Source organism: Silene latifolia, unplaced genomic scaffold, assembly GCF_048544455.1.
Source record: "Silene latifolia isolate original U9 population unplaced genomic scaffold, ASM4854445v1 scaffold_144, whole genome shotgun sequence".
Lineage (NCBI taxonomy): Eukaryota > Viridiplantae > Streptophyta > Magnoliopsida > Caryophyllales > Caryophyllaceae > Silene > Silene latifolia.
This window is the reverse complement of record NW_027413136.1, coordinates 110,134-134,611: the sequence shown is the minus strand read 5'-3', so window position 1 is coordinate 134,611 and position 24,478 is coordinate 110,134. Positions and strand designations below refer to the sequence as shown.

Below are 24,478 nucleotides of genomic sequence, written 5' to 3'. Positions count from 1 at the left end.
AGTGTATGTTTTGCGGAGTTGAGAACTTATCCTCAAGTTACGTCTTGCAAGGCTCTCCCAAGAGTCCTTGACTCCGTGGCTCAGTAGGCTCATGTATTAGCCTCTTGACTCCAGGACCTGCCCTGTTCAGTGCTTTGTTTAATAGAGACTAGAGAGTACAGTAATTGACACACTTTGTTTGATACGGTATCAATATGATCAGCAAAACCATTGTGTAACTGTGCCTAAGAAAACAGCTCCATCATGTATTTAGCCTGCACTGTCGTTACCAGGATCGATCTCTACCTCTTGCTATACTCATCGAAACCAAAGTTATTGACGGTCAACTTGAAAAAAAGTTTATCGTATTCTGAACTTGCAGCCAAGAGTTATTGACGGTCAAACTTTTTTTGCAAGAAAAGAGTGGTACATTTTAGAAAATAAAAAAATTGAGGGGTACACGAGAGAATATTCCTAATTTATTTTATCTGAAGTTAGTTCTACTCTTGTGCATAATTCCGCAAACTTAGAAAAATTCCGGTAAAGTTTGGATGGCATTGCATATAATGGAGTCAGAGTAGTTAAATCATACAACATTGATGAGAAGTAATAGGCACAAAACAAAGTAGAAAAAAAGATTGTGACCCAACAAAATCTCACCTTCTTTTGTAGATTTACATAACTTTGTTTAATAAACCATGAACATAGTCTTTACAAGCTAATCACTAGCTACCAAATCTCGCACATTTCGTCCCCTTTATATTCCGATACATGGCCATTTCTCAATTTCATCCAAAACATAAAAATCATGGGAACCCAAGCACAAACCGATGTCAAGTTAGTAGAAGACGAGAACATTTTCAGGAGCAGGTATAGGGCGGTTCCAGTCCCGGAAGATGTTTCCTTACCGGAATTTGTGCTCCAAGACTCGGAGTTATTCTCAGATAAGGTTGCACTTGTGGAAGCGTGTTCTGGCAAAGAATATACATACGCTCAAGTATCGAGAGACACCAAGAGGTTTGCTAGGGCCTTAAGGTCACTTGGCCTTAGGAAAGGCCATGTTGTCATTGTTAACTTACCAAATGTGGCAGAGTATCCTATTGTTGCTCTTGGTATTATGGCCGCCGGTGGTGTTTTCTCCGGTGTGAATCCCGCCTCACATTCTTCCGAAATTGCCAAGCAAGCTATTGCAGCTGATGCAAAGCTTATTGTCACAAATGGCACGAGCTATGAAAAGGTTTGTACTTAAATTTCTTAGAATCATACAAACTCACTCCAAAACTCGAAATTTTGAATCTAGTCCTATTATGTTGTAGGTTATGTTACTCAGACTCGTTTAAAAGTATCCAACACTAGAGCTGGCAAGCCTGACCCGACCCGAACCCGAGCAAACCCAGGCCGACAGGACCCGAAAATATTGCGACCCAAAACCGACCCGATGACGATCTGTAGCCCGACACGACCTGATTATCAGTAACCCGAGCCCGACCTGATATTGACCCGACCTGATATTGACCCGACCCGATTAAATTGATTACCCGACAATTATTAAGCTTAATTTTGACCAAAATGAAAGTGATTTTGTGTTTAGATTGATATGTTTGACTTAGTAATGAAGTAATTAAACCCAAATAATAGGTTAAAAACTAAATTTAATGGTAAAAAATTATAGTAATGCGATTAAATGACCCGACCCGATACATCATTTGACCCGAAATGATCCGACCCGATAACGACCCGACTCGACCGAAAGGGTATGCTAACCCAATATGACCCGATCCGACGTGACCCGGCCCAAACCCGAGCCGACTAATCCGATTGCCACCGGTATCCTACACAGGAGCATGTCCAAGTGTCGGACTAGACCACTTTGAAAAATATGCATATTTTGGCTTAAAATGAGGTGTCCAAGTGTAATACCTTTGTTCCAGTGTCGAAGTCGTGTGATAACACTACTACAATGCATAACAGGTAAAGGAATTGGGATTACCAATTATACTACTAGGAGAAGAAAGGATTGAAAACGGATCAGCCATCTACTGGGAAAAACTTCTCCAAGCAGCCGATAAAGCGAATGTGGACCTTAACCATGATCCAGTCAAACAAACTGATCTATGTGCCCTTCCATTCTCATCAGGAACCACAGGGTTGTCCAAGGGAGTTATGCTAACACATAAAAACGTAGTCGCGAACCTTTGCTCCACTCTGTTTAGTGTACCTAAAGAAATGATAGGTCATGTAACCACCCTCGGGTTAATGCCCTTCTTCCATATCTATGGAATCACTGGCATATGTTGCGCCACGCTTAAGAATAAAGGGAAGGTGGTTGTTATGGGACGGTATGAGCTTCGCACATTCTTACATGCCCTTATTACTTATCAAGTTAATTTTGCTCCTATTGTACCTCCCATTATACTTGCATTGGTTAAAAACCCTATAGTTGATGAATTTGATCTAAGCAAGCTTAAGCTTAAGGCAATCATGACTGCGGCCGCGCCTTTAGCACCTGAAATTCTTAATGCTTTTGAGAAGAAATTCCCTGGTGTTCAAGTCCAAGAGGTAATGTTTATTGTTGTTAATAATGTTTTTGTTGATGCTGACGGGTTTTGAACCCTGGTTATGAGTATCGTCTCAAATGAACCAGTAGAGACGACTAACATCTATGTATTATCTATGAATGTGAAAATAAAGCAAACGTAAACTATTCATGACTGGGACGTACACATGAAGTAAGTAACATGGATAGTTTTTTGTTGGTAGGCATATGGGTTGACAGAGCATAGTTGCATAACATTAACACATGGTGATCCGAGTCAAGAACATGGCGGCGTTGCAAAGAGAAACTCTGTCGGATTCATCCTTCCGAATATTGAGGTTAAGTTCATCGATCCTGACACTGGACGATCCCTCCCTAAGAACACTCCTGGTGAAATTTGTGCAAGAAGCCAATGCGTTATGCAAGGTATGATAACAAAGCTTAGCTTGATAAGTTTGATTAATATTACCGCGGCATATTTAATCTATTGTATGGGATAAACAGGATACTATAAGAACGAGGAGGAGACTCATCAAACTGTGGATGATCAAGGATGGCTTCATACAGGAGATATTGGTTATATAGATGATGATGGTGATGTTTTCGTCGTAGATCGTATCAAAGAACTAATCAAATTCAAAGGCTTCCAAGTATGCTGGTCTTTCTGAATATATCAGTCTTCCCTTATTAGTATTAGTAGCTATTAGTCTCGTATGAGACGACCTCTAATATTATGAAATGGGCATATTTAATTTTACAAAAATCGATCTCAACCCACTAAATCACTCGTAAACTCAAAACCGTCTTGGGAGAATCTGGTTGATAATAGTAGATTCGTCATATAATCCTTGAAATTTAATGAATTCAATCTTTTTGTAGGTTGCTCCAGCTGAATTGGAGGCCATCTTGCTCTCTCACCCTTCAATTGAAGACGTAGCTGTCATACCGTAAGTATTACAATAGAACGATAGTCTTCACGAATTATGATCAAACGCGAATTATAGTCTTGTTTTTTTTTGTTTCTGTATAAATTATGAAATAAAGCAAAATGACGCACTAAAAAAAGGTCAACAATACTATTTGCATTTGTTACTCATTTGCATACTTACGACTCTTCTTAGTTCCCTGTAATTGGCAATCTTTGAGGCGCTGTGATAATGTTGTTGTTGTTTGACGTAGGCTTCCGGACGAGGAAGCAGGGGAAATACCAGCAGCATGTGTAGTGTTGAACCCAAAAGCAAACGAAAGTGAAGAGGACATTATCAACTTTGTTGCATCAAATGTTGCTCAATATAAGAGAATTAGAGCTGTTTATTTCATGGACACAATTCCTAAATCCCCATCTGGTAAAATCATGAGAAGACTTCTCAAGGACAAAATCATGGACAACATCAAGGCCGATAACACCCCACAATCTCGAATCTTAATATAGATTATCGATTACAGAGTAATAATTAATAATGTCAATTGTCTTTTTTATGACAAATTGAATTACTACTCATCTATCGTAGACGGGTAATAATGTTAACTCTATTTTCTGATTAAGCGAGCTCTATCGTCAATGTATTAAATTAAGAAATTAATAAAATTTATTTATGTTCTATAGTAGGTCTTTTTCAGTCCTGTGATAATAATAGGTTAGAGCTTAACCGACTTCTTTCACCTACTAAAAACCAGCATTTCATGTAAAGGTGATTAAACTCACGGTCTTGGTTATGAGTAAATCAAATAGATAAAAGTCACGATATTAAGAAATTTAACTTCTTAAAGCATAAGATAAATTTAAGTTATTTAATAAATAACCATATTGATGGGTGATTAATTAAGAGTTCGGATGTCAACTAACTTATAAGTTGGTAAAGTTATGAAAGGTCACATTATTTATAATTCGAGTTCAAACTTCGTCAGCATGAAAATCGCAGTTGTGGCTTCCTTTACACCGGAAAAAGGGTGATTAAGAGTCTATTAGGAGGCTAACAACCTTAATCTAATTAACACAATTTAACCTTTGACAGTTTAGAAGAGCCAACTTAAACTTAATTAATTAGAGTTTCAAGTAGTGGAAAAGAACTATCTACAATATTAGACTCAATTACTTTTAACGGTAAAGTCGTTTGCATGCATTTTATTGAATTGAGATGGCATTTCGTTGCGTTTAAGGATTATCAAAAGTGTGCACAAATATTATTTTACAACTGGTTGTATAAAAGCTATGTACAACCGCGTCAAAGTTATCGAGCTCTCACACAAAGTTGTTGAGTTATTTTACAAGTTATTGAGCTATTTTACGAAGTTATTGAGCTTAATAATTATTCTGTTAAGCTCAATAACTTTGTATCATGACTAGATAATTTTGTTAATAGAGCTCGACAACTTTGTAACAAAGCTCCACAACACTCAATAAGTTGTATATACAACCGGAAAGTGTGTGAGACCGTGATAATGAAGCCGTCAATTAAAGTGTTAGATTCAAATTTAAAAAGAAACAATAATGCAATTGAATAATATTGACAAATATTCCAAAAATCAATTAAAAAATCATACTTAGCGTGTATCCTTAACTAGGATGTAAGTCGATAACATGCCATGCAGCCTGCAGGGATCGGATATGGCCCGTATGGGAGTATGATATATCGTAAATGGCGAGTTTTTTTTTTTTTTAGCATTTCTCGACTTTTGCCTAAATTTATTGATTAATCGAAAAGGTTACAAATAATAGGAAGGTAAATTCATATTCTCATGTGATAAAAATGGTAAATTAGGGAGTAATTAGTTGGAATAGGACGATGAGCATGCAGTAACAGTTGAGCAACATGACATACTATTTCAGTGATGATGCATTTATTTCTTGGGTTTGAAGGGCCAGTGATAATTGTAGGATTAAATACCATTAATCTCTCTGACCATAATTACTTCAAAGTTTCAGACATATCAAGTCTGAACCATATGCTTACTATACTCGTACCTAATAAATCATGCCTACTAAATTGCATTAACTTGTACTTTTCTGAATTCTAAATCGCTATTACACAAATTTGATATCGACCCCTTAGCTTAAGCGACAATGTTGGAATTATACATATCTTAAATCTGTTAGTTGTCATTCCAAACGATCGATTAGCGTGGGATCTTATAATATTCTGTCCGGGTTAAGATTTTTTTTTGTTTTTTTTGGGTTTTCCTAAATTTTATGTATTAATTGTTTTAAAGAGTACGGAGTATTATACAAACTGCTTAAATCGTATCGTAACAGTACAGTTATGCATATTATAACTATTATGAATCTGAACTGCGAAATTGTAATTAACTCTCTAATTACACAAATTCTCATTATAGACGGACACTATCCGTCTATACGTATAGACGGATACCATTTCCCCTCACAAAATACCCATTTGTCATAAAGTGGGAAGCACATGGGTGGTGCCCCACCTTGTTCCCCCTACCCATTTTATTAGAGGTCTTTACCCGTTTATACGCCCCACCCGTCTATACCAAGACCTATTGCTTCAATTAATATATTCTCTATTCTAAATGTGAACGTAGCAGATCCCTTAATAAATCAATGTGTATTATTTCTCTATATTTACTTTTATCTTTCTTACTTATGCTATACCATTATAACGAGCCCAATTTATCTCCATTTCCTAAAAAGAAATGGAAGAAATGGAGAGGTAAGTACCTATTATAATGGTCTGGATCGCATTTTGACAACATCTAACGGTTCTAAATTTACGCATAAAAATAAAAGGAAAATGAGAATGAAATGGGTCATTATTATTTAAATAGATTGTGAGAGGAAATTGAGAGAAAGGAAATGGAGAGGATCCATTTCCCATCATAACATACCTAATTGCAGGAGATCTATCGTTTGACAAAGCGTCTTGCTTGTGACGGGCTAATCCCGTCACAAGCTAAAGAGCTCTCAGAAAAAGGGATAGGGGACAAGGTGTGACACCCCCATGTGCTTCTCATCACCTTTCATGGGTATTTTGTGAGAGGAAATGGTATTCGTCACAAGTTTGTGATAGATATCGCCGTCTCTAATGAGATTTTGTGATCATTTAAAGGCAAAATGGACTGTAGATTCTTCCACCTGATTATGGAAAAAAAATGTATTTTACACATGAATATAATAGACCATGGTATCATGCTATGTTGAACACTAAACAAGTTGATGAATTTTATATTATAATCATCAAATCTTTTTTTGATTGTTGAATGCATTAAGCAAATTAAACAACTAATAGAACCCATAAAACTATGGGCACAATTATAAAATAAAGACAACCAATAACAATTAACTAATTCCAATAACTTGGGCATGTAACGATCATTAAGTACAAGTTGGTTACTAAATTAACATATTCAAGTGTACTTTCCTAGGAAAACATTATGCTCCACCAAAAAGAGAGACTTTTTTCAAGATTATATTATTTATATGAAAATTATGATTTATAAGCCAATTTGATGACTTTTAAATATTATAGCTTATCATAGTGGCCAATGGCCATGTTACATGGAATCAGATTTGCCTAAGGTTTATCTAGTCCCGAAAATGTTATTAGCTTAGTTGATAAAGTTAATTGTAAGTGTTGGTGTTTATAATTTGGATTTAAATCTCATTATTAACTTTGTGACTCCATTTAGAAAAAAGAAAAAGAAAAAAGGTTTGTCGAGTCCGAATGATCCTTCATACATATTATCATTAAATGATACTCCGTTTATATAGAGATTACGAGATTGTCGTATACCTTACAAGGATCGTACAAAAAAACATTTATTGTAAAGTCAATTGGAGATGTAGTTTAATTACTATCACAAATTCTCATTAAAGACAGACATTATCTGTCATAAGCCGAAGACGGTTAATGTACCTCTCGCAATATGCAAGTGGCAAATCAAGTGGAATTAAATGGAGCACCCTACTTGCCCTCCGACTTGTGATATTGTGAGAAGGGCATTATTCGTCTTCAGCTTGTGACAGATAGTGCCCGTCTTCAATGAGACAAGTTGAATCACTATTCCAACCTACATGCATATGGATCCTTTCCATTACCTCCTCGGCTCCTCCTCTCCATTATCTATTAATAGCGGGTAGGATTTGATTGGAAGAAAAAAATTAACGGTTTAAATTTATCAAGATTGTATAAAAATTGACGTAGAGATTGGAGTGCCCGAAACTAATCAGGGCCCGCCCTTTACTTTGTCCCCATAAGCAATCTGTTCCATTGATAAACAATTGATAGGTAATGGAGAGAATCCAGACCACTATATAAAATCATTATTCTCTGTCCTCCAGGGATGTGCACATGAAGGATATACAACTGAGGAGTTATCCTCATTTTTTTGATCCTCCAAATGAATAGAACAATTTTTAAGGAGGCAGTGGTTATACGCTCTAACGGGCGTTCTTTCTATTACGGAGCAATGGTAGGATAGTGGCCTACCATAAATCTCGGATTACATAGAAGGAAGAGATTCCAGAGCAATGGTAAATGGTGACAGGACAGGAAAACAAATCTATTCAAACCTATGCTCCAATAACTCGCTAGCAGCCGACTCCAAATCATTTTGGGATTAATGCTCTGATGTTATAGTTGTTGTTGGTCAATGTATGGGTTACGCTACTAGGAGGGAGATCAGTGTCTGGATCAGTGTCTGGTGCTACTAGGAGGGAGATCAATGTCTGGTGTTACGAGGACGTAAACTTTTCGTTTCGAGGGCAGAGCGTTACACATGGTTAGTTTGACGGTCCTTAGAATATTTCCTCCTCATCAAAACACTTAATCATTGGATTGCCATATCTCATTCGTTGAGAGATAATGAAAGGTAATGGAGATAGTAAAGTAATGGAGGAGAACTTTGTCCAATTAATTCTTATATAAATGTATGAGTCGAATGATCAATTGAAACATTCTAATTTCTACCGCAAACTGGATATTTTGATTGATTTTTAGACTATTTACATAGAAAATATGTCCCATAACTCACCTAAACTGATATTGACTTAATTCGGACTATACTTAACCCGAAATAACACAAACCGATACAAGTTGTTCACTGAATGAACTCGATTGAAATCAAACTGAAACTAAAACTAAGGTTAACCCGAATAAAATCAACCTGATTTAAAACTGAAACGAATGCGTTTGTCAGATATAAAAATATAATTCCACCTATTATCACGACATCTTTGTTTTAATCACTAAATTAACACCTCTTTAAGACTTAAGCACATTTAATATAATCAAACAAAGGCTAAACTAAAATGTCATCACCATCACTATCACCATCAATCCATCACAAATTGCATGCCGAAATTATTACCACTATACCCTACACTCGTATCATATCACAGTAAATAATAAAGTACAGTAAGAAAAAGAGAGAAAAAAACGACAAAGTAGATTCCCACAACTTTTATGCTCCGTATGATTTTGACTTAAAAAAAGAAAAAAAAAACTACTGTTTATTTACTGTAATTTTTAACCCCAGCCAATAATTCCCACACCTTTCACACTCTCACTCCTTGCTGTCTCTCACTCTTTCACTTCTATAGAAAATGATGAACAAAAGTTAGCTGTACCCAAAAAATAATAATATAAAAATAATATAAAATAATAATAAAATATAAATAAATAAAATAAAAGAGGGTAAGTTTCCAATGAGCTTTCCATACCATAATTGATGAGCTTCCTTTCTACACCAAGAAAAAAAAAGTTGCTTGCTAAAGGTATTTACTTTTTTTTTATTTCCCGTATTTTAATCAAAAGTAAATAAATAATCGGGACGGAAATGAGTATTGTTTTATACTGGGAATAGTATGAAATTATTGTTCTTTTTTGTGAATCTGTTAGTTTTTACTCAGTGGGTATTATTTAACTATTTACAATACAGGTAAATAAACTCTGAAATTGAGGAAAGATATGATGGTTATATTTCTTCATTTGGTGTTAAAAAGTAAAAACATTTTTACCTGATTTGAGTTGTGATTCTGAGTTTTTGCTGTTTTTGGTATCACAGTTAATGTTAATTTCTTGATATGTTTTCTGGGTTTGTTTTATTTTTTTTGAGTATTTTAGTGTGTTTATGGTAATTTTTTTGGGGAAATGTGTGAACCAAACGGTGTCGTTTTATTACTTAATTTCTTTGGTTTTGCTGAGACACAAAACCCAAGTGGAAACCCTTTGAAGGGGTGGAAGAGGCATCCTTAAATTTTGGTTTTATGTAATTTTATACTCTTGTTCATGTTAATTCATCGATAATTTCTTGTGTAAGGTCGTCTTATATACAAAAAGTTTGTAAAACGGGTTCATTTTAGTAATCAACTTTTCACTTATTTATGTGATATGTGATGGTGTATATATATTTATAGTATTATAGATCGGTTTTGCGCAAATTAGTGTAATACGGTCTTACACAAGAATAATTATGATATAATTAAGGTGATCTTGTGATGATTTGCGTGAAATTGAAGTTGTTTAATATTCTGTCAAAAACTTTGAAACTTGACTTTTGACTAGTAGTATTTGTTTTTGTAAAGTTGGTATCATAGAAATGATCAAAATCATATTGTAGTGATTTTGTTGTCAGATATTAACATCCATCTGTCTCAGTTCAACTGCCTTGAAATCCCAATTGGCCACCCTTTTTTGTTGGTATATTTTGATTACTTTCATGATCTAATTCATTTCTGATACAGTTGGTCTTAGTTAAAACCGTTGTATGAGTCACATTACGACATAGATGCACATATCATGTAGATAAATGAGGTGATTTGGTTAGTTTCACAATTGAGACTCGAGGATTTGTAATCGTGTTATCTCGACTACTTAGATTATTGGGATGATGGGCATGTTTTAGATTAATATTGACATCATGGGCATATGTTGTTAATTGAGTTCTTGTAATTCTTGTAAACATTTGGGATGTTTTTAAGGTTAAAGAGGGAAAGGTAAAAGCTTTCAATTCATTATGGGTGGCTAGTTGGCACAAATAATTGGAGAGAGAGACACTGACAAGTTTGTGAGGTGTTGAGTAGCACTTCATGAGTAAACTTCCTATTTTTGTTTGCAAAACAAATAACACAATAATTTATTTTTTCCGTGTCAAATGAGCCTCAAGAGCAATACAATGCCGAGGCAGGTCCATAGTCCACTAGGCTTAAACATCTTCGGTTAATGGAAAATGTAACGTTACGTGTAGGAAATTTATTAATGGACACCCCTAAAATAGAAACCGGAGGGAGTATATAACAATTAGGCAACCTCTATAGCATAATAATAGGATATTGGAAGGGTTAGTTTCTAGGTGAGTTAATGTGGTAATACTAAATTATTCAGTCTTTTTCTTAAAGTGGAATTAGAAAGTACAAAAGATTAATAAACTGCATTTATATAAGTATAAAACCTTACCAAAGTGTGGAAGTTAAGGCCTACACTTCAAAAACAGAAGGCTGATATAGTGTCCACTGTCCAGGGATCATATTCACCCTTTCTTGTACTTTTAACTTCAAACTTGTAGAGGAAAAAATTGAATAGAATCATTATAGCTAGATTGTGTTTGTTGAGTGGTGTTTTAGAACTTGATTGCTACCTTTAGTTGCTTTATTGTTTGGCTTATAAGTCGAGTCGGAAAAAAAAGGAAAAAAAGAAAGTGATTTGTGCATTGTATTACAGAAGAAGGTTTCTTTAAGGTGTTTTGTGTTGGGAATGTTCTTTCTTGCAGCAGCTTTATATGCGAATTCGATTCTTCAGTTCGGGTTGAGCTGAAGCATGATTGTGGATTACAGGGTTTGTGCTGCTAACACTGTCAATTTGAAGGCATGATATTTGATTGATAAACTATGGCATACTTGTGTTTAAATGCAATCGTTATTTGTTATTTGTTTTTTTTTTTTTTTTTTTTTTGGAATCTGATGTAATCATTTTCTGTAGTTCATTTCTTCAATCTGTAGAGCTATTCCACTGACACTCTGGAGTATTGTTTGAAATCTTGTAGGTTTTACTTTGAAGCTTTGATTAGTAATTTTACAAAATCGGGAGTAAGCGTTGGGACTGCCATTTCAATGATGGAATCGCATGCGAGAAATCCCTTCATGTATGATTTGGAGAACTTGGTCATGTTTAGCACCAAAGTCGGAGAATCACCAAAAACGTTGCAATTTGTCGAGTCTGAGATTGAGAGAATGGAAGCATTTGAGGCCGGGTCTTTCTATTCTTCTGGTGGCCATAGTGATGGCGGTACTGGTTCTGATTTGGGTTATGCTTCCTCATCGAGAAGCTCCAAAACAGCTTCTGATCACTCGTCCACCGATAGAGAGATCAAAGAAACAAATTTCTCGCTGGAAACAAATGATTGTTTCCAACAAGATCTGGGAAGGAAGAGAGAGTTGGCTAAATCTGAGCTAGGAAGAACATCCCCAACAGTTGAAAGCTCGGCTGTTTCTGGTGAATCTTTGATAGCTCTGGAGCTTTGCAATCGAACATATTTTGAAGATAAATCTAGGGCAGGAAATGTGAAGAATAATGATTCTTCTGCAAAGAAGTCAAAATCTTCGTCTCTGAGTTTGGAAATGTCACGATGTCAAGTTGAAGGATGCAATGTTAATCTTTCATCAGCCAAAGAATACCACAAGAAGCATAGAGTCTGTGAAAGCCATGCCAAATGCCCGTTGGTTGTCATTAATGGACATGAGAGACGGTTTTGCCAACAGTGTAGCCGGTAAGCTCCAGAGGAACTTAGTTCAACTATGTTCGATAGTTACTATTATTATTTATTTCTAGAAGTTTAATGAGTATTTTCTATTGTTTTTTATTCTGCAGGTTTCATAGCCTTTCAGAGTTTGATCAGAAGAAAAGAAGCTGTCGTAGACGTCTTTCTGACCATAATGCACGTCGCCGGAAGCCAAAACCAGAGATCATCCAGTTCAATTCAATGAGACTGGCGACATCTTTATATGGTATTTCTTTGTTTTCTTTCTTAAATGCCTTGCACATAGCTGTTCAAACGTGTCATGCACTAGCATCAACAACAGTATTACCCCTGTGCCACTCCGCCATGGCGACATTGGCGAGTACAGGGGGGTCATATCAACGGATGTACATAACCTTAAATCCATCTGTTTGAACTCTGAAACATAGAGAGGCTATGAGTTTGAAACACGCAGGTGAATTCCAGATGACTCGTAAGGCCGTAACTTTGCATTGCAATTTGCATTAAATTTATTTACTACCTCTTGCCACCCTTGTGGAAAACAAGCTCTGTCCAACATATGGGGCTGTGGGCTTATGCCTCCTTGTTCAGTTTATATCATTTGGGAACTGCTTGTGTGTTTCTACTTTAGAAAAAAAAATTAAATGAATCATGGTTGTGAAGATCGGTTGGACATCGTCAGAAATCAGTAGTTCAGATCTATCTGCTGAAAATCATTTTATGATATCATTGGCATTTTTACTTGATGGATCCAGCTTTGCTAGTCTTTATGTCAATATCGCTTTCAGTTCTGTGACTGTTCGGGTCATGATTCAACATTGCTTGCAGTTCTGTCGCGCCATTATTTAAATCTCTGTGATTTAACGTCTTTTTTCTTCATTTTTGTGATTGTCTGCAGAGGGTAGGAATCAGCTGAATTTCGGGTTTAACCAGGCACCAATGCTTCATACTAGGCCGGGTAGCTGGGACAACATAAGGGATTCCAAGGTTGTACAGGAAAAGCCAGGCCTTTTCAACCTTGTAAAAGGCGGTACTAATGGTTCGCCCTATACCTACGACGAGCTGCAAACCCCAGTGACAAAGACTGCTCCTGTTTCAACTCACTTTTTACCACCCAAGGGTGAACCATCTGAGGTTTACCATCGAGGTATATTTTCCTTTCCAATTTGCAGATATTATTCGTAGTAGTTTAGTACTAAAATCTTCAGAATCCTATAGTCTTAAAACTAAAATGATAAAAGCACCAGAAATTTACTATCTATGGTCCTGACACTTGTCTTGGTAGATGGTTATACAAATTCTGATTGCTGAACATAATCAGTAATTACTTTGTAATGCACCGTCATCACTAGTTCACAACCATACTTCGACTGAGGATCCTCTCATGTGTCTATCTAGTTATTAGTTACAGGGGACCATGGAATTTAATCTCAGAAATAAAAAAAATAGGATTGAATGCCCCATTTAAAGTCATGGGATACACTGTATAGGGTGTCGGACGTGGATATATATCCAAGTATCGAACTGGATAAGGGCAGGCATAGTATAAAATCTCGGTTTTGGTCATGGTCGTGGTATCGGCTGTTGCAGCTTAATCTAGCTATATGTAGCATACATCACCTCAAAATATGACAAAATGTGGTCACTGTAACCTCCAAAACCTTGATAACTTTGTCGTGAATCGGTGTCCCGACTGATATTTAATAATACCCGGAGGACAGGGACTCTATCCTAAAGTAAGGGTTAGGGATTAGGAAATAAGGTTTAGATTGATTAAATATCATACCAAGTGCCTCATTTTTAATGTGGAAGATACAAGACGAGTAGAGTACAAGGAGAGGGAGACATGAGGGGTTCATTCGAACTGTGACCTATATTAAATGCTTCATCACGAGTCTCTTTTACGTTGGTCATTGTAAATGATGCATTGGAGTGGCAAGAATTGGGTATTGATTCCATACATCCGAACCCTTGAGTGTCTTGTTGTTGTACACTCGTATCCTCGAAAGATTCTTTGAAATGAAAGTGAGGGTTTAAGTCGTAAGGCACATGCATAACTATTGTCTCGGTTCAGTTCAGTCAGTTTTATCTTTGATCATATTTTTTCACTTGATTAACTTAAAAGCTGCAGGTTTATCAGGTTCGATGGGACCAACCAATGTAGACGCGGCTCAAGAACTCCGTGCTCTCTCTCTTCTGTCAACAAGTACTTGGGGTTCATGCGACCCTCACCAGGCCCAACTTGACCACCATACTCTGCAGTCTTTTCCTGCCATGGATCCGGTCCCACTAGGTGGCCCACCCGTTTCATCAGACTTCTGGATATCGGACCAACAAGCCGGTTCTGGTCATGGATCACAAACACCATCTTTCCAGTTGTTCAAAGCTCCCAATGAAGCCAGTTATTATCACTACTAGATTCCAGTCCTCGGGACCCAAACATTCGCCTAATTAGTACTCCGTACTCGATAGTATCGAAACATTTTAGCACGGTGATCGAGTATTCATCTCCTAAAACCATGAACTGTGGATTTGCATGGTTACTTGATTAGCTATTAGCAGACAGTAAATCTAGTAATTCTGTTGCTAGGAAGATATGATTTAAGAGGTCAGAATGCAAGACTGGTTCACTCAATTTTCACTGCAGAATTTTCTTGTTTTACCGGTCGACTGTCGGTGAGTTGAAGGAATTGAATGAACCAGCAAATTGACATCTATGAACCAACATATCTTTTAAGACTGTGTAGGCTTCTGTTTAATTTTTCCAAATTTGCAAGATTCTGCTCATTTACACTTGATTCTATAATTTGAACATTGCCTCAATTGAACATTGAGTGAACAATGTGGGCACCATCTTTTCCCATTGTTTAAAGGGATTTAAGACGAGTGAAAATCGAGTGGAACAATCTCTTATTTAGATCTCACTATGTTTCAATTATTTATTATTTATTCATCGTGAGGGATATTTAATCTAAAATAAACAAATGATTTTGACAAAGGAAGTATTAAATTTAGTTATCAATTTTCCCACTAATGCCTAAAGAACCAAGAGAATAGAGAGACCAAATTTCCGACCCAACAACAATAACATTATCACAATGACTAGCAAAGTTGCGAGGCCAAGGGGAGTCCGACCATACTCTTGTGTTAGCAACACAAAGAGGCTGCTTCCGAATGATGAAAGATGTAAATTACGTCGAGTACCCACGAAGAGGTGAAGGGCTTGTTTGATAGTATCGATATAGAAAGGGGACAATAGTAGGGCTAAGTATGAATGTACGACAGTGAGATTGGATAAAGGGGAATCGTTAAAAGTTGTCAAGGATCATTATCAGGTGAATTGTAGAAAGTGGAATTTATTTTCGCTTTAACAAGTTCGCTTCCCAAAATTATTTTCGCTTTAACACGCCTTATTAATTACATCAATTCAATAACTAATTTTGTAATTCCTCAAAAAAAAATAACTAATTTTGTAATAGTACTTCAATTATATTGAAGATGATGATTTGATGATAGAACTGCAGCCCCGTTGAATCTTAATTATAACAATGCAGTAATTTATCTACTCCATTTGTAGTCGTTCCTCATGTATTTCGCCTTGTGTTAATTTTCCAAACTGCGGTTGTAAGTAGTGATACTTTACAGGTGATCAAATGTGTACTTGGGCCGAATTCAATGCAGACATAGTTAACAAGTTCGGGTATTTATTTTAGATAAAAGGTCTCAGGGAAATGTCATTTTCATGTGTTACCATTTCAAGTTTTCCCGAATAATAATTCAAAATCACAGAGAAACCCTTCCATTGCACTATCAACAATAACGTCTCTACAAACTTAATTGAGGGTTTCCCCATTCAGCAATCGAAAAAACAATTACGGCCAATCAATCTATCTTAATTCAAAATATACTACACTAATTCTTATGCAGAGCAAGTACAAGCGCGGACCTATATCTCTGGCCTTGCAACCACCTAAAATATTTACTTCCCAAGTTACACCGTCTCAAAACTTGGTTCAGCTTATCGTAGGTAGGTGGCTGCCTCCAATCCACAAATTTGGCACAGTTAAACTAGAAGATATAAACAACTTCGGGGACTGGATTTCGTTGGGCAATCGTAGACTATAACGAACTTTCACGAGATGTCCGCAGCACTTAAGCTTCAACTGATGAGTAACAGCCTCATATCTCTAACTCTGCAAGTACAGTTAAGACGACGGAACACCATACCCCTAACCCCTACTACGATTGAATAAAAATTGCTGAGCATATACTACTGATAATATTGGAGCTCTGAATCTTAATCATCAAAAGAAAAATTTCAAATAATACAAATATACGTGAAGCCATGCAATTTTGAAGAGAGAGGTATCAAACACTCGATTTTACGCCGCTTCAACAAACAATGGAGTAATGTATGAAGATGCTTTAGCGGATTAAACTAACAACTTAACCAAATAAGGATTTAGGAACAAGAAGCACCACGCATTACGAGTCAACAACGATAACCTTACTTCCCAACAAATCATGCTTCAACATCCACTTATACTTTGGTCAACAAAAGTACACAACTTGCATAGGAATAACGAACCCGGGTTAACTATGTACCAAGTCCATTAGTAAGTGGACACATCCATTATCTAGACCTACACGAACCCTTGTACCACAAGAATCCAGGTATAATATGAACCAAGGAAGATTATGTGAAACGCAGATAGGCAATTTGACATTTTACCCATAAGTATGCCTGACGGAGTTGATCTAAGCTTAACCATAGGAGGTTCACGAATCATGACCCTGGTAGTACAACACTATTAAAACTCAAGCAGGCGACCTTCTACACCTTTGTGGTCCTAGCCGGCTCAAATCCAGACCAAACCGAATGATTTACATCGAAAAAAACCGCATTGACGATTGACGTTAACAAATTACTAAAAATACAAAGAGCAGTTGCTAATTTCCCGCTAAATTAAGAAACTCAGTCGCATGTTGACGACTGACATACTCTATGATAAATAAATTCATCTCATGGTCATATGCCTAATGAAAGAAACACAATCCACAAGTAAAAATTCACCAGACTCAGCTGGGTAAATATAAAAGATCCACATTATACGGCTGACACCATAGCAGATAATACAAGAACCCGACACAACGAGAAGGTAGAGTGACCGCTGCAATACGACGACGACATGACTGACTTTCAGACATTGATACTGAGCATGCTGGACGACAACTCTGGACCTTCCAAACAACCAGACATGTCCTAGAACTCACTGGAACAGTAGAGAATTGTAAATCAATAGTGTGCGGATTCATAGAATACTAAAAAAAAGCGGAGAAATACTAGATTGAAATGTCGATGGTACCTTCTATTTAAATTCCATTTTAGACCAAAATAATAAAGTTTATCAAAAGTAGGTACATCATAGGGAAAATATTTACACATGTGAGAAAGACATATAAGCATCAATAACCCGTATAATAAACAAAGAAGGTAAATAATGTCACAGACCTGCTCAGTTTCATCTGCTTCGGGGGAAGGTGACTTGTTTTCCTCTGCTGGTTTTTCAGCCCCACAATTTTGCCTATTACATTTGTTTCTGAAAGGAAAGTTTGAATTTCCACATTTTTCACACTTCCAGCTGCCGTCAGGCAATTTCCCCTCTGGAAAACAGAAGGTATAAACACAAATGCAAAGAATCTTAATCTGAAAACTGACATTTACATATAATAAGACTTACTTGGATTTTTATCAGGTTTCGGAACCTGCAATTGTTTGTGAAACAAAGAGAAACACAATAGAGTAATTAGTTATTACGCCAGAGATGGACTAAATAAAAACGAAATGGGTATTACCCAGCTGAGAACTTGACCTTTACAAAAAAAGAAAAACAAAAAAAAAGAGAGAGAATAACCTGCAATCCAGGCTTTGGTGTGCCACACTTCCTCATATTACAAGTAATTCTAAAGGAGAAATTCACATTTCCACATTTGGGGCATATCCAATCATTATCACGCGGCATATCTACATCATAGGACCAATGAATTAGATTAAAATACATGCTTAAAAACTTCCAAGAGAGAGAAAATGTTGACACAAACCTTTCTTCTGAGAGTTATTATCCGAGAAAAACCCTGGCCTTGGACCCTGCAAAATTAACACTATTTAAGTAAAAAAAAAAAAAAACTATTAATAGTTTCTGCTGTGACACCATTTCTGCTGTGACACCATTTAGAAGATGTTCAGCAGAAAATTAACTTAAAAGTACCTCCTGCACATATCCCACTAGTTCACAACATTAACAAGGGTAAATCATAACAATTACAAAATCAAACCCAAATACACCTCACGGAAATTCAATTCAGCAAGCAAAAACATAAGTAGATGACACCATCTCGCAAGTCAGCAGCCGTAAAGATCATAAATTGTAGGTCAAGACTCAAGACAAAAGACATACCATAGGAGGAGGGGCCATATGTGGCATACTCATACCATAGCGGTCCATCATTGGTGGAGGCATGCCATACATTCCACCTACAGGTATCAGAGATGTAGAGTTATAAGCGATTTACAGTCATTGAAAGGCTTAGGATTGTACATCAACTTTTTGAAGCTAAATATCTAAGATTTATACTGTATAATATAAACCAGAAATGTAAAGATAGCCCAGCCAAAATAATGACGGGCAGGCTACTAAATGGGACTCGTGTGCTGTATCTAGTAGAAATTTAGCCGTGCTTATCAGTTAACAAGTTCAATATTCAGCAGAGATCAGTGGTCATGTGTTCAGCATAAAAATTTACAATTTCTGCTTCGCCTAATTGTCTTAACATCAAGAAGTGTTAAGGCGTGCGGAAAGGTCAGAAAGACAAACCCAGCCGCAAAAGGACAAAATTTTTGGTTCCGTAAACACAGCAGCAAGAATATTGCACAAGCAGTCAAGCACTACAACAAAACACTAATAATATAAGAGCCAGGCCAGGGATATCTATGACACCTTTAGCCTACAGTTTCGGTCAGCAGTTTCGCACTTCTAAGATCGAGAAAATATTAATGAAAACTGAAACAAATATAGTAGAGCAAGAAATCGCAACAAAAGATAGGTAAGTCCGAATAGGACATACTTCTTCCTTTTTTATATATGACGTTTTGTATTTTGACGTGAGCCTTTCACTTCTATTTCTACAAAAGTATACAGTAGCTGTCTAAAACTTATAAACCATTAAATTCATTAAAAAAGCTCTTTTGTATGAGAATATTAAGATCACATATTTAGAGAGAGATTGAAGAGAAGTGAGTGTGTCGAACTACGAGGATAAAATAACAAATATAAGAAACCATTCACGAACATCAAACCTACCAGAATATTGAGGGGGTGGACCAGGCATTGGTCGGTAAGGACTGCCTCCAGACATGCGATTCGGTGGGTAATTGTAAGGATAAGCTGATCCTCCAGAATATGGGGCATCATAAGGAGGAACTGAGGATCCGTTGAACATCGAAGACCCATAAGGTGGCATTCCTAAGTACATAGATGATGGTGGTGCACCAGAGCCTCCTCCATAAGGACCCGAAGATGCATAAGGTTGAGGGGGTTGCATAGGTTTAACAGCAGATTTCTGAAAATAAAAACGATATATGTATATAATAAATAAAATAATATTAGAGCCTAAATTCAATCAATAAAAGTGTGCATACAATCAGAAACAATGGAAATAGAGGTTTAACTACATGTTTATTGAAGAACATGCTTTCACTATGATAAAGACGATCAAAACAAATACATCTTGAACATAGGGTGGAAAGTCTCTGTTTCACATTTGAGTTTGAAAATTTTAAGAGAAAACTAGGACCCCAACTCCCGATCACTCCCCACCACACCTCAAACATGGAAAAGATGTAAGGGAGATAATGCTTTTATCCGACCAATAAAGACCTGAAGTTGAACCTTGGTCCACCGACTAAGGGGCACTTACAACTTACAAGGCCAAGCAAAAATCAACCTCACCAGTGTAAATATGAGACACACACATTTTGCAGTCTTACCCCATTGTGATCAGCTGGTCTAGGCTGGGTACAGTTACGCATATTGCAAGTCGTTCTAAATGAGAAATTGACATTGCCACAGCCAGGGCAAGTCCAATCATCCTCCCTACGACCACCTGAAAATCAAAGATGATAGGAAGCACGGTCATAAACGAGTTTGAAGGCAGCAAAACAACTGTAACTTAAAGCGCGAAAATAAACAAAATAAACCGTGGTATATGGAACACAGACTCAAATGTGAACATGCACAAAAAGATACAAAGCATGAAATACCAATAAATAGACTATCACATTATCAAATTATATTGGATAGAACCAACATTATGATACACAATTTGGAAACGTCACTCAACACCCTTAAAACTTAACACTAATAAAGTCCAAGGAACTAAATCTGTGTATCATTACTATCATAACAATCGCCAATGCCTCCTAAAACAAAACCAGCACCATATACCCAAGACAGATAAATGTGTCTAAAGAATAAAAGATCGTGTATTTACAAATTTAGAACAAAACAAGTATGAACCCGTCATCACTCATCAGCATACTTTGGAGGGAGTTAATTCCCTTGTTCGGATAACATATGAATGTGGAGAGATCATGGATCCTCCACTTCTATACTATAGGAAAGATTTTGAGGGAGAAGTTATCCCATCCATTTTACCTCCCCTCCCCTTCCCTCTTTGCCCTCTCCTCCCCTTCTCTCCAGTTTTTTTCTATCCAAACACATCCCAAAGTAGACAAGTGAAGCAAACTCCAAATGCCCTTCTCAAATATTAAGGACATATCAGCGGAGCAACTAAGAGAATAAACTAATTCTTGTCAAGAATATTCAGCTAAAATGAAAAGTTAAAAGCTTGGCGTCCAACGTGTTTGTACTTTCTAGCAGCAGGCCTTCAATGAGCAAGCCAAACACATTGGCTGCTAAGGAAGTCCTTGGAAAACTCCATTTTTTTTACCAATGTCATGTAAACCAAGAAAGTACCAGGTCCTCCCCGTCCTCGAACTACTATGTACTTCCAAGTTTTCAACTCTAATACTGTTCTTATTTAGCTAACACCATTAAGAGATTAAATGGCTATACCTAATACTCTACATCTAGCAAAATTTATGAAGATATCTATGTGCTTTAAATCCATAGAACAACTCGACAACGTTATTTAGTTAGTAAAATTTCAATTATAAATTTTCAAACACACTAGCCAACATTGTTTTACCACCATATGCTTTGAAAACACAAGTACACAACCAATCTAAGAGCAAAAATAATACAAGAAGAAAATACCATCTGTTCGAGCACGCTTGGCGGTTGACGGATTTCTATTGTCCATCTGAAACAAACATAAACCAAATTACAAACCAAAAAACACTTGGTCCTCTTCAATTATCGCAAGAAAAAAGAGAAAAATCACCAAATCGACACGATCACAAGAACAACATAGTGACATTGATTTAAAACCCTAAAATTCGATGCCTAATTACATTTCCGCAATGCTCAATTATTCAACAAATCGACACGATCTAACGAAGCAATTAACGAGTAGATCAGCGAGTAAATCGTTCGTTCATAATATCTAATGAATTCAATAAACTATTTGCATATAATTAATTGAATTAAAAACTAAGCAAAAAAAGAGAGAAATATAAATTAATTAAAAGAGATTGAGAGGGGGAGGATTACCTGAGACATGATGAAGGAAGATTAAGGAGAGAGATCGGAGAAGAGTAATTGATTTGGGGATTTTTAATTTCTAGGGTTTCCGCCGAAATTGTGCAGATGGGGTAAAGAAGAGAGAGACGATTTGCGTCGAAGAGGGTGAAGTGAACTAACAAGGTTTCAGTTTTATTTGGTGTGGTCTGTGGACAATTATGGAAATTAGAAAATTTGACAGCTGTTGGCCGTACGGTGTCGTTTTGAGAACTTGTAGCCTTGACAAAATTCACCCTACTTGAATAACTCGGGGTGACAGGCGTGAGTGCGTGACACTCGAATTGAGAACTCGAGCATAACTCGTAATCCAAATTGATCATGAACCACAATAACTCGAGTTGAATGTTTATTATTGCAAATTAATCATATTATTCATAACAAACTTGATATTAGTAGACCCGAAAATGACTCGAACCGACCTGATCTGACCCAAATTATTGTACACCTCGAAAATAACCTGAACCAAACCTGACCCGGTCTAGATCTACTTGTAGGAGGATTTGGTTGCATAAGAATGTAATGATCTGAATCGACTTGTCGAGCCTTGGAGGCGGCTCGTCCAAGCTCGACTCGAACTCAGTATGGAGCCTTAGGTCAGTTGAGCTCATTCGAATCTAAGCATGTCTCGAGCTTAGCAAGGCTCGAATTTGTAACTTGTTTGGGCTCATTTTGTTTTTCTTAACACAATTTTTGTATTTATACATTGTACTATTTAAATTACCTTATATATAATTTTGGTATTTATAAATTATACTATAATTATACTATTATTAATATTTGCTTTTCCTAAATAAAAAAATTATTTTTAAGTATTTACAATAAGAATAAAAGAAAAGAACATACTGACAAATCATTATATTTTATTTCAATACAAGATTCAACCATACGTGCCCCGACCGATCGACCTGAACCCTACTGCCACCTCTACAAGTTACATTATCAGATTTCTTTCAGCTCAAGTAAATATTTATTTCAATATATCTGTTTACCGTATTTATTTGCACACCTAGACTCCCGAAGAGAATCTTCTCTACACCACTAATAAAACTTTGACAGGTAGAAAAATCTAACATTAGCTATATAGACTATAGAGGAACTCAGGGAAGTGAAAGATGAAAAACATTGGGTAGGGAATTTATTTATTTTATAATTGCAAATAACACGGGGTAATTATTTTTATCATAATTAAAAATAAAGTTTTATGTTAATATAATCTTTACCCTATATAAGTCCATAACTAATAAAATTTCCTACATTGACAACTGACAAGTCATAGTAAAAAAAGAAATTATACGTTTACTTTGACAAAAAAACAAAATAGAAAAGAAAAAACCAATAAAAACTCATCGTCGGCAAAATTAACACGGTCCGTGGCCGAAGGTCGGTTTTGGTTTTTTGGCAATTAAAGTCTTACCTAAAAAAATTCTTACCAAAAAACAAATTAGGGTTAGCTTCAGATTCCGCTTATAATTTGTTGGTATCTATCTATATATACACAACACACACAATTTTAGTTTCACTGTTTAATATACTCACACTTTCAATTAATAAATAACCTAATTTACAACAATTAAGCCTGATTACAGAGTTTATAGCCTCAACAAGCAAGCAAGATGACTATTATGGTTATGTTATCCGAAGACTCGAATTTTCGAAAGGGAAACAACAATGAGTTCCAACTTTCTACGATCGCCCAAGACATGTCCATGTTATGCGTTAAAGAAGCTCGTGACGACAATTTGAGAAGCTTAATTGCTCGAAAGAAGCTTCACCTAGTCTTGGACTTGGATCACACTCTTTTACACACGGTTACACTTAACGAGCTCACCCCGTCCGATCGAGAATGCCTCAGACATCGGAGCCGTCGTAATTGGTTGAAAGAAGGTAAATTGTTCATGATTAAAGATAATTTTCTAGTTAAGCCAAGACCTAACGTTCATACCTTCTTGAAAGAAGCGAGTACTATGTTCGACTTATCCGTCTTTACATTGGGTACAAAGGGTTATGCAACTAAAGCGGTCGAGATACTTGATCCAAACGGGTTGTATATATCACCATCGAACGTGTTTTCTGTGGAAGATTGTAAGAGGCCTATGATAAAAGGGCTAGATGTCATGAATCTAAACGAACGGGTTAGTTTGATTGTGGATGACATAAAGCGGGTTTGGGTTGATCATCCTAAGAATGTGATCGAGATAGAACCGTACTTGTTCTTTGAGGTGAAAAGTAATAGTAAACGGACGAATATGAAACACGCAGGGTTGCAAATGGGAGGAGATGAAAGTGAGAAATATGGTGAACTTGCAAGAGTACTAAGGGAATTGAAGAAGATTCATATTGCTTTCTTTGATAATACGGAAGCGAGCCAAGTTGGTTACGAGAATCGTGATGTTAGGGACGTAGTTGAAGACGTAAGGAACAACTTTCGATTGTTGAAGTAATTTAATTTGCTCTTGAATTAGTAGACAAAAGTATATTTTGATGA

The 24,478-nt window shown here is 36.4% G+C and overlaps 4 protein-coding genes across 10 annotated transcripts; 3 read left to right on the top strand and 1 right to left on the bottom strand.

The window, feature by feature from the left end:
• Window positions 1-549: 549 nt before the first annotated feature.
• On the top strand, window positions 550-4,112 carry LOC141637776 (4-coumarate--CoA ligase-like 1). Its single transcript, XM_074447190.1, has 6 exons — window positions 550-1,216; window positions 1,951-2,538; window positions 2,740-2,941; window positions 3,020-3,165; window positions 3,395-3,462; window positions 3,695-4,112. The coding sequence occupies exons 1-6, from the start codon at window positions 788-790 to the stop codon at window positions 3,945-3,947; spliced, it is 1,686 nt and encodes a 561-aa protein (XP_074303291.1). The 5' UTR covers window positions 550-787; the 3' UTR covers window positions 3,948-4,112.
• Window positions 4,113-9,053: 4,941 nt separating this feature from the next.
• LOC141637797 (squamosa promoter-binding-like protein 2) lies at window positions 9,054-14,978 on the top strand. 7 transcript variants are annotated; one of them, XM_074447218.1, is made up of 6 exons: window positions 9,055-9,251; window positions 11,246-11,340; window positions 11,519-12,241; window positions 12,343-12,479; window positions 13,131-13,379; window positions 14,364-14,978. In XM_074447218.1, exons 3-6 carry the CDS (start codon window positions 11,586-11,588, stop codon window positions 14,648-14,650), a joined length of 1,329 nt encoding a protein of 442 aa, XP_074303319.1. In that variant the 5' UTR covers window positions 9,055-9,251; window positions 11,246-11,340; window positions 11,519-11,585; the 3' UTR covers window positions 14,651-14,978. The 7 variants fall into 7 exon arrangements, with proteins under 7 accessions (XP_074303321.1, XP_074303319.1, XP_074303320.1 ...); XM_074447215.1 differs by having other exon boundaries at window positions 9,057-9,251; window positions 11,246-11,310; XM_074447220.1 differs by lacking the exon at window positions 11,246-11,340 and having other exon boundaries at window positions 9,054-9,251; window positions 14,373-14,978.
• Window positions 14,979-17,198: 2,220 nt separating this feature from the next.
• LOC141637796 (ranBP2-type zinc finger protein At1g67325) lies at window positions 17,199-22,121 on the bottom strand. Its single transcript, XM_074447214.1, has 10 exons — window positions 21,964-22,121; window positions 21,568-21,613; window positions 20,280-20,395; window positions 19,594-19,852; window positions 18,691-18,767; window positions 18,335-18,380; window positions 18,148-18,257; window positions 17,974-17,998; window positions 17,745-17,896; window positions 17,199-17,505 (listed from the first exon to the last, which is right to left on the bottom strand). Exons 1-10 carry the CDS (start codon window positions 21,970-21,972, stop codon window positions 17,503-17,505), a joined length of 843 nt encoding a protein of 280 aa, XP_074303315.1. The 5' UTR covers window positions 21,973-22,121; the 3' UTR covers window positions 17,199-17,502.
• Window positions 22,122-23,597: 1,476 nt separating this feature from the next.
• LOC141637810 (RNA polymerase II C-terminal domain phosphatase-like 4) lies at window positions 23,598-24,434 on the top strand. The gene has a single exon (XM_074447236.1). It carries the CDS (start codon window positions 23,607-23,609, stop codon window positions 24,432-24,434), a length of 828 nt encoding a protein of 275 aa, XP_074303337.1. The 5' UTR covers window positions 23,598-23,606.
• Window positions 24,435-24,478: the final 44 nt, after the last annotated feature.